The sequence below is a fragment of the Lonchura striata genome, chromosome 26, assembly GCF_050655825.1.
Source record: "Lonchura striata isolate lonStrDom1 chromosome 26, ASM5065582v1, whole genome shotgun sequence".
Taxonomy (NCBI): Eukaryota; Metazoa; Chordata; class Aves; order Passeriformes; family Estrildidae; genus Lonchura; species Lonchura striata.
The window spans coordinates 837,458-846,832 of record NC_140728.1 but is presented as its reverse complement, the minus strand read 5'-3'; the positions used below and the strand labels follow the sequence as shown (position 1 = coordinate 846,832).

Genomic DNA, 9,375 nt, shown 5'->3' with positions numbered 1-9,375 from the left:
CCGACAGAGATGCTGGGTGACAGGAGACCCTGCCTGGGATGGGCACTGACTGAGGAACTCCTGGCTGAGGAGAGATCCTGCACGACGCAAGCCCTCGCTGAGAGCGACCCTGCTGCAACGGGCGCTGGCGGGGGAACTGCCGGATGAGGGGGTATCTCGGCCTAGGCGGGCATTGCCCGAGGGGCTCTTTCCGGGCGAGGAGGACACACCCGGAACGTGCCGCAGCTCCTGGGGGTCCCGGCGGGGCCAGGTCTAAGCCCCCTACGTGCCCCGGCTCGGCCTGGCCCGGCACCCGCGCAGCCTCGGACCGGCAGCCCCGCGCCAGGGCCGCGGCCAAGGGGCGGCAGGGCGCGGCGGGCCGGGAGGGGCGCGGCCAGCGAGGCAGGCAGGGCGCGGCGGAGACGGGAAGAGCGGAGCCTGGCGGGGAGGGGCGGCGGGGCGGCGCGGGGCGGGGCGGCGCGCTGGGGCGGCAGTCGGGCGGCAGCCGCGGCCGGGGCGGGAGCGGCGGCAGCGCGGGGTGGGTAGGGTCGCCCCGTGTTGCGGCATGTCCAAGACGCTGCGGAAGAAGCGGCACTGGCTGAGCAAGGTGCAGGAGTGCGTGGTGTCCTGGGGCGGCCCAGCGGGCCCCGACCCCGATCTGCTGCGCGGCGGCGCCGAGCGCGGCGAGTTCCCGTACCTGGCGGGCCGGCTGCCCGCGGGCGGCGAGGACTCGCCGGGCCCCGCGCTGCTCTCGGGCAAGGCGCCGGCGCCGGGGGACGTGCTGCTGGAGGTGAACGGTACCCCGGTGAGCGGCCTCACGCACCGCGACACGCTAGCCGTGGTGCGGCACTTCAGGGAGCCCGTACGCCTCAAGACCGTGCGCCCAGGTGAGCGCCCTCCACCGCCGAGCTGGACCGAGGCCCTCCCGCCGCCGCCCAGCCGGCCGCGCGTAGGCCCGGCCGCGCCGGCGCCCTGGGGCGGCGGGAGGGCCGCGGCGGGGAGCGGCGCCCGGAGGCAACCGGGCGGAATCCGGGGCGCGGGTGCCCCGCTGGGAAAGTTTCCGCGGGTTCGGGAAGGCGCCGCTGCCGAGAGGGGTGATGCAAGGCAGGAGGCGGTCCCGCAGTCTCGGGGCGGCCTCAGGACGGTGCTCTCTCCCCAGTCCCGTCCCGGTGACCTCTCCCGAGGGTCCTCTCCCCGTCCGGAATGCCCGGCATCGCGATGCAGCGTTTGTGCGGGTGTGACCCTCGCGGGGCTCTGGGTGACTCAATGGCCCCTGGAGGGTCTGGTGCCTGCGTCCTCCTCTCGGAGGTGCAGGAGGTGCTTTCCGTGGTGTTTATATAATCCGCTGCTTGCAGAGGTCGAGGGTGGGTGGGGAATGGCCGGGATGGAGCACCGGAGTGCCATCGCTTCATCCTCTTAGTTTCCCACTTGGCAGAGATAAAAGCCCTGAGAACAAACTCCGGCTGTTATTTTTTCCACAGATTTGTATTATTTTTGAGTACACTTCAATTAGCTAGTGCTTGTGGTAACATCATATTTATCAACGTGCCTGTTAAATGTCAGAGTAATGCTGAATAGTGGCGCTTGCAGCTGCATGAGTTAATTCATGAGCTCCAGAGGTACCTTCTGCTTTCTTGGTCAGGCAAACCAGATGTGAGCCTGCTGCCTTATAAGAAGGTGTCTTGGGAAAAAGTATTTTTCTCTGAATCTCAATGGATATCAGTATCTCTATTATTAGGGTCTATAATATTTCTCCTAGTGCTTCTTTGCTGAGCACTTGTCTTGTTCTTCTTTGGTAACTGCTGGGTGCTCTCTGACTTCATGTAATATGTATTTTAAGTCGGGTTTTCCCTGTTTGACCACTAATGGAGAGTCATGTTCCATATAGAGATTGTGCTGTTGGTCCTGATTCATATAACTTGCTAAATTAAAGCAACAATCAAAAAAAAATCCCATGAAACAGACACACATCTTAGAAGCCTGGTAGGTTTTGAAAAAGGTCTTTATTTACAAAATTGGAAGTCCCTTCTGAAGGGAGAAAATGTAAAAGAAAAAACAGCTGCAAGTTAGATGTGAACTAAGAGGATTTTAAAAAGAGAGACAAATTGTTTAAGATAAAAAATAATCTCTTTTTAAAAGAGAAAGCTTGTGAAAGATGAAATTATAGTTCATAGGGATTTCTTGTATTTCCTATGGAGGGAGTATTCTTGTGCTGGTAATTTCTTAACAGCAATGTCAAACTGGCAAAAAATATTTAGAAGAAATAGCTGCAATTAGCAGTAGAAAATGGCAAGAGCTAGATGATGTTCATGAGGGCTTCCAGGTATTAACAGTAGTGCATTGCCTGTTCCTTAAATTCTGGGTGGTGTGAAAGGGAGAGGAGTGGGGAGTATAGAGTACTGATAAGAAAAGAGTCCAGAAGGTCAACAGAGGCTGGTTGGTGATTCCAGCAAGTTGATTAAAATTTGAGTTTTAGAAGAGAAATAGAACATTGGGCATGTGAACCAATACCACTTAATGAGGAGAGTGGGCTGCTTTCACTGGCTGGTTTAATCAAATCCGAGTATTTTGGTGAGGTGGATTTTCAAATAGGCTTTCAGTAAGGTATCACTGACTTGGATGAGTCTCTTGCTGAGTGAGCATGGTGTGGCAGTGTAGCTGCCAAAATAGAAGAGCAGAATTCTCCTGTGGCTTAGTAACTAGTTAAAACAGAGGAATGGTTTCTTCAACAGAAGAAAACTGCTGCTGGAGTCTTGTAAGGACCTGTGCTGTTTAGCATAGTCATCCAGAGCTTGTAAACCTGATGCTGGTGAGTTGTACAAAGAGAAATAGCATTTTTGTGCTGATTTTATGTAACTTTTGGAACAGATCAAACAAAATCTTCAGAACCAGCAATTTTTCCCATACTGGAGCATATGTACCGCATCAGATGATTTTTGTAGTCATTTTCTCAGTTAGATTTAGTGTCCTTGAATACAGTATTTTAAAATATACTGGGTTTTGGTTGTTTTTTGCAAGGCTGCCACAGCTGCACAATGGCAATTTTCCAGTCAGGGTATATGTAATTAGGGAAGTTGTTGACAAGGCATTCTCTGTGAAGACCTGTGACTTTGAATTTGGCTTCCCTTTTGATCCAGAGCTATCCAAACCCGCCAAGTTTTGGAAGGCGTCTGGGAAGGTGCATGTGACCATGCAGGTGGTTGAGATGAAGGGAGTGAGGGCCAGGAGCTGGTGGTCCCTGGTAGGCACATAATACGTCTGAATTCTCAAAGACATGTAATTGTGTTACTGCATTTCAGGGTCCTGTGTTTCATGATTTTCCTCAGTCAAAACTGAAACCATCATTTGAAAGGCATGGAGTGCTCTGCCAGCAGACCTTTGTGTGCCCCATGGCTCTTCAGGCTTGGGTGCTATTGGGATAGAAGTCTGAGGGAATCTAGTGTCAGGGACTGACAGTGAGGGATTTGTCTCCTTGAATCTGAAGTGTAGGGTGTTTCTAAGGTCTCGATGCCCACAATCTGCCTGTGCATTTTAAAGGGTGAGTTTGGTGCTCCATCTTCCAGGTGAAGTCTGTGCAGGTGACCTGGTGGCTTTGAACAGCAGGATCTGAACTGCTTTAGTTCAAGTCATAATATAGTCACTCCTTCATTAAAAGGCAGTAACAGCTTTAGTTGACAGTAGTAAAATCTGTGATACTTCTTGCAAGCTCATAGAAAATTTAAAATGGAAATTTCAAAATGCTGTTTAGGCTTGTTTAATAAGACATTTGAAGGATATGAATGTTAATTGGAATGCCATCTGTTAATTGCACATCACAAACAACGGACCATTTTGTTGATTGAGGAATTTGTCCTTCCCATTCTTGTCCTATCTTTATTACAGAATTACAAAATCAGCCAGGTTGGAAAAGACCTTTGAGATCATCAAGTCCAACCTATGACCTAACAGCGTCTTGTCAACCAATGCCATGGCACTAAGTGCTATTTCCAGTTTTTGCTTATGCACCTTCAGGGACAGTGACTCCACCACTCCTTGGGCAGTCCATTCCAATGCCCAATCACCCGTTCTGTGAAGATGTTCTTCCTAATGTCCAACCTGATTAGCTGAGTATCAGGGCTGAGTATCGTGTTCCATGTGAGGATGGTGTCAGGTGTGTACAGACTAGCCAGAAAATCTACAGGTCTCTTATCAATGGGGATTGACTCAGCATAGTCTGTGGAAGTCCAGTGTTGAGTATTCTGCCAGTGGCACTTGGGACTGATGCTGGGATCTAAGCTGTCTAAATAAAACTTAAATTCTAGATGAACTTTGAGATGATAACTGTACCTCTTTTTATGTGTAGTTCGTTATCATCATCTTGATTAGATGTGCAAAACAGACATACAGAGAGCTAGGGCAGCTTGTCCACTGGGATATCTGTATGGATGTGCACGCAAGCTGCCAGGGGCCAGCTCATCCTAATGAGTCCATTTGTATTTTAGCCATGCTTGGGTAGTGCTGGTTTTCAGCTAATTGCCTGCTTACATGCATTCAAACGACGGCTGCTGTGTGCTCAAGGACCTTCCCTGTCTGGTGTTACTTGGATTAGGGCATTAGCCTTGTAACTGGCCAGTGCTGCTGCAGTGTCTTCTATTTCCATTAGTGAAATAGAATGTTCTAGTCATATCCATGGTATTTGAGTGCTAGGTTCATCCTCTATAGGATAAGCTACTTTCCTTCCAGTACCTGAAAGGAACCTACAAGAAAGATGGAAGGTTTTAGATGCACAGGTCTTGATAAGACAAAAGGGAATTGATTCAAACTGTAAGAGAGTAGGTTTAGATTAGATATCAGGAAAACATTCTTTACTGTGAAGCTGGTGAGGCATTGAAACAAGGTATCCAGAGACAATGTGGCTGTCCCATCCCTGGAAGCGTTCAAGGACAGGTTGGACAGAGCTTGGAGAAATGTGGTTTAGGCATAGATGGTCTTTAAGGTCCCTTCCAACCCAAACCAGTCTGTGATTCTGTGATTACATAAAATCTATGGTTGCATGCATATTCAAGGTCCCTGAGCAACCTGATCTAGGGGTGGTATCGCTGCCCGTGGTGGGAGGATTGAAGCTGGATGGTCTCTAAGGTCCCTTAAAACCTAAAACCATTTTAGGATGATTCTGTGATGATTCAGAATTAGGCAGAAAGATGTTTGTATGTGCAAATGGGATTGCTAAAATACTCATCAGTACAACCCTGAGTGCCTTCTTCACAGCAGCATGGTAACCAAAATACACCAAAACTAGACTGGAGACTTAAAGTAAGAAAAACTACTGATATCTACGAGTTCCTCTTTCTACAGGCTGAGTTGCCAGATACTATGTAGGAAGGAATGTGTTCTCCTTCCCGATTAAGGAGTTTTGATGAATACAACTACTCTGTGTCAATTACTATGGTTTCATGTCCACTATAAGGAGAATGTGGGAGGAAACTGAGAGTCCTGTGGCTCTTCCACTTGAGAAATATTTCCAGAGCACATAGTTGGGTCCCTTGGTTTTGGAGTGAATGCATGTTGGCTCCATTGTGTCAAAACTGATCTTTAATCAAAAAATGCAGCAAGATGTAAAAGGATGAAAAGTGTACTTCGGACTTAGTTTTTTTTCCGGTGCTCCTGAAGCTGTTAAACTGTGATTTCCTATAGATTTGTTTCAGAGTCTCTGTTCAATTATGGCTGGAGCTCTTCCTCCAGCTGTTGTATTTATTTTATGTCTCCAGTCAGGATTGCCTGGCCTCTGGTGAGTGTCAGTTTGTGCTTTGATTTTTTTTCTTTCCCCAGTGGAACACGTGGAGGACATCCCAGCTCATACTGACAGAACTGATGTGATCTTTTTCCAGTCCTTCATGGAGTTTCCAAGGGTTCAGTACACCCTAGTGCAAAGCGGATGTGTGTTGCTGCTCTGTGTGCACTCCACCATTGTCTGCGGTTTTGCGATGTGACACCTCTAAGTGCCTCAGATCTCTTGCTTTATTTGAATTACAGAGCATTAGTGTTGAGGATGAGAGGATTGACAGGTGGATGTACTTATACAAAACTGATTTTTTTTAAGTCTGTGGCCTTACCTTCCCAAAGAGCTTTCCTGATCAGAATCTAACAGATGCTTACAAGAAGACAACTTATTGCTGGATCCATTTTTTTGACATGACTGTGATGAATCCCTAATGCCTGGATCCCTAATGTCTCTATTACCAGCAGGGATTAATGGCAATGTTATGACTCGGTTTGTGCATGGTGGGGGGTCCTTTCTCTGCAGCAGAATGAATGAAAATGGTGACAAATACAGTGACTTAGAGCAGGATTCAGCACTTGAGACACAATATTTGAAGCCAAGTATCTGAGGTTCATTTACATATCCTCTTATGCTTAAGGTAGGCACAAAGCTTTCATGTGGGGGTAAACATTTGCATGTGTAGCAATTAATGCAGAGAGGAGGGCGAGCCACACTCCCTGATGGTTTTCACAAAATTGGATGAATTCTAAAGGTGCCATGTTGAAACAGAGACCAGAGTACATACACTAGGATAATTTTGTCTCTCAGAGGAAAGGCATTACCCTAGTTCTGTGTTTCTGTGGAAGCTGGCAGTGGTCTATGGTGGAAGAGTGGAAAGTGTTACTCGGGAAGCCTGAGGACCTGTGCATCCAGCTCAGGTCCCACAGCCCTTTGTGGGTGTTGAGTAGAGGCTACTGAGTGCTGCTGTGGAAAATTGCCCTCCCTGCTTGAGAGTTAGTGGGGAACTGACCCATTCTGGACTGCAGAAGAAAGGTTGAGTCATTTGATCATGCTACGAGAAGCCCAGAGCCTACAGGTCTGCTGTAATGAATGGAGGTATCCCAGTTTCATCAAATGTTGCTGTCTTGAAAAAGAAAATTGAAGGGGAAATGCTTTCTGCTGTTCTCTCTCTAAAACTGTCCTGTATAAGTTTTGGAGCTGCCTTGCACAAAAAGTTTGCACCTTAAGTGTATGGATGCAGAGGACTTTTAAGCGCTAATACCGCTGGGTATTAGGATGTTCATGTAATTTATAATCTTGCTTCTAATATTGCTCTTTATATAAATGTACTCTTAACCAAGACCTTAATGCCTTTCCCTTTCACATACTTCCTTGTTTAAATTCTACTGTGATGAGTGCTGTGGTAATGATTGCACCAACAATGCCCTCTAATGATTCTGCTTTTTCTTGGTGTGGTCACTTCTGATGATAAGGAGGCCTCATGTGGCTTTTGAAGGAGGCCTCATGTGGCTTTTGCGACTAAATTGTAGTTTTTTGTTCCCTTCAGGAGAACAGTTTTCTTCTCTGTTTTGATCCTTGATGTCTCTCAGGAGAGACCCTGTAGGATAGTGCATTTATCTGGAACTCGTGGTGGGGCAGGTGGTGCTGTTTGTGTTCTCTAAACCCACCTCTTTGGGTCCCCTGTTTTAGGGGAATCAGATTTTCACCGGGACTGTACAATCAAGCCTTGTATTTCAGATATTCCTGGAAAGAGCTGTCCTTGTGCAGGTAGACAGTTTCAATTTAAATTCTTCCATACATGTTTATGCTGTGTTTTTACTCAGCTCCCACCAACCTTAGGTGTCCATGCCAGCAGAGATCTTGCTTAAAATCCCCGAAGAGTAATTTTGCTGCTGCTCTGCAATGGCAGGAGGCTTTTTTTTTAATCTGTGAATGAAGTCAAGAATGAACTAAAGATGAACCTTTATTAGAAGTCATTATTTCAACAGCTGATTTCATCTCAATGACTTTTGTCTAGGTATGACTTTTCAGTTCTTGTCTGGATTTAATAAAATGCTACTCAGTTGTAGAAAATGGCTGTGGTTTATCTCAGAAGATACAATATCCTTAATTTTTTCAAGGAAGTTTCATTTTGCTTTGATAAAACAAAGACTTTGAAACTAAGCTCTTTTTGAAAACTTCCTAAAGTAAGCAAGTGATGCTCATATAACGTGCAATGCACTGTGCTATTTTATTACTGAAGCATCTGCTTCAAGTTATTTTTCAGCTGCAAAACTTAAAAAAATAGAATCTTAAAATGTGACGTGGATTGTACATTCAAATTGACAGGTGAAAAAATTAGTCTAGTTTTCCTTATTTTGCTGTATTTGAAGATATTTAAATTCATTCTTCTAGTTCTTGTTTTTAATTCACAATGCTTCCTTTTAAGAAATATCTTCTTGTGTTCATGGACTGTTAGTTAAATTGCTTCTTGTTTCCTGAGTGTGAACAATTTTCTTCTTCAAAGCAACCGTATTCTTGAGAATACTAGATTTGAATTCAGTAAAATAGGAGCTCTTTGTATTTGTGAGTCAATTCCTTATGTAGTTCTACTGAACAGGTGAGAGGAAAAATGCAATAGGAAGATTGCAGACTTGTGTTGATCTGTTACATCATCACAAAAATAAGAATTACTGGTAATTGGTCATCTCTGTTGTTAATTGGTGTTTGAATTTGTGTTAAATTGATCTTTCTTTGGGCCCTTTGTGGGTCGTGGTGGAAATGGGATCTTCTCCCACGTGCTATTTTAGCAGAAGTTGGATAACATGGCTTCCAGTCTGATCAGCTTTTAAAGCAGGAGCAAGTACTTTAGGTGGAAAGGGTAGCATCTTAGGAAGAGTGTTTGTCAAGGAGACTCTAAAGGCACTAATTGTAAGAAGAGGGTTGTAAAACCTGTGTAAAGGTGTCCCCAGTTGTTTGAGGTGCAGATGCAAGTAGTTACAGCTGTGTTCTGCCATTTGTCCAGGTGCAGCTTTTAATATGAAACTCAATCACAGCAAGCTTTTGTTCAGGCTTATATCACTGTGCTTATGCAACCTGTTAAGGCAATGGTTTAGTGTGGAAATGTGATTCTGTTTGCAAAGCACAGCCAGGTTGTTAGTTGTAACTCTGAGAGGAAGCTTTTAAAGTGTGTTCTCAGGGCTACGTTTAAAAAATATTGATTAAGGCTACTTTTCAATATGTATTATTGTCAAGCCTGTAATTTTTTATGAGTTGGTGATTGTTCTCAGTTGAATGCAACTTCTTCAAATTGAAAATCCTTGGTGTGTTTACTACTCAGCCTGTATCACTCTTCAGTCACTGAATAGTGTAGTTCATCTAACTTGATTACTTGTAAGTTATTTTCTTGAGATACAGTTAAAAAGTGAAAGAATTTAAGTTCAGAGTTCATGTGTCTCTTCAGTTACTTGTGAAAAAAAAAAAGTAAAGCTTGAATTGTAATTCTGTCAGATCATGGTGCACTTGAATGGTGGTTCTAACTGTGTTCTACTAAAGTGCTGTTTTATTATTACCTTTGGTAATAAATACAGTCAGCCTGGCAGCTGGTGACTGATGAATATGGATTGGGAGTGCTATATAAATATCAGCAGTATTCT

General features: G+C 45.4%; 1 protein-coding gene across 2 annotated transcripts in view; it reads left to right on the top strand.

Moving 5' to 3' along the window:
* Positions 1 to 458: 458 nt before the first annotated feature.
* MAGI3 (membrane associated guanylate kinase, WW and PDZ domain containing 3) overlaps positions 459 to 9,375 on the top strand; it is a 55,586-nt gene continuing 46,669 nt past the window's right edge. Inside the window, exon 1 of one of the 2 annotated variants that reach the window (XM_077789098.2) lies at positions 459 to 866. In XM_077789098.2, the coding sequence (XP_077645224.2) occupies positions 545 to 866 (322 nt within the window). In that variant the 5' untranslated portion in view covers positions 459 to 544. The remainder of the gene's footprint in view (positions 867 to 9,375) is intronic. The other variant, XM_021539518.4, reaches the window with a different exon arrangement.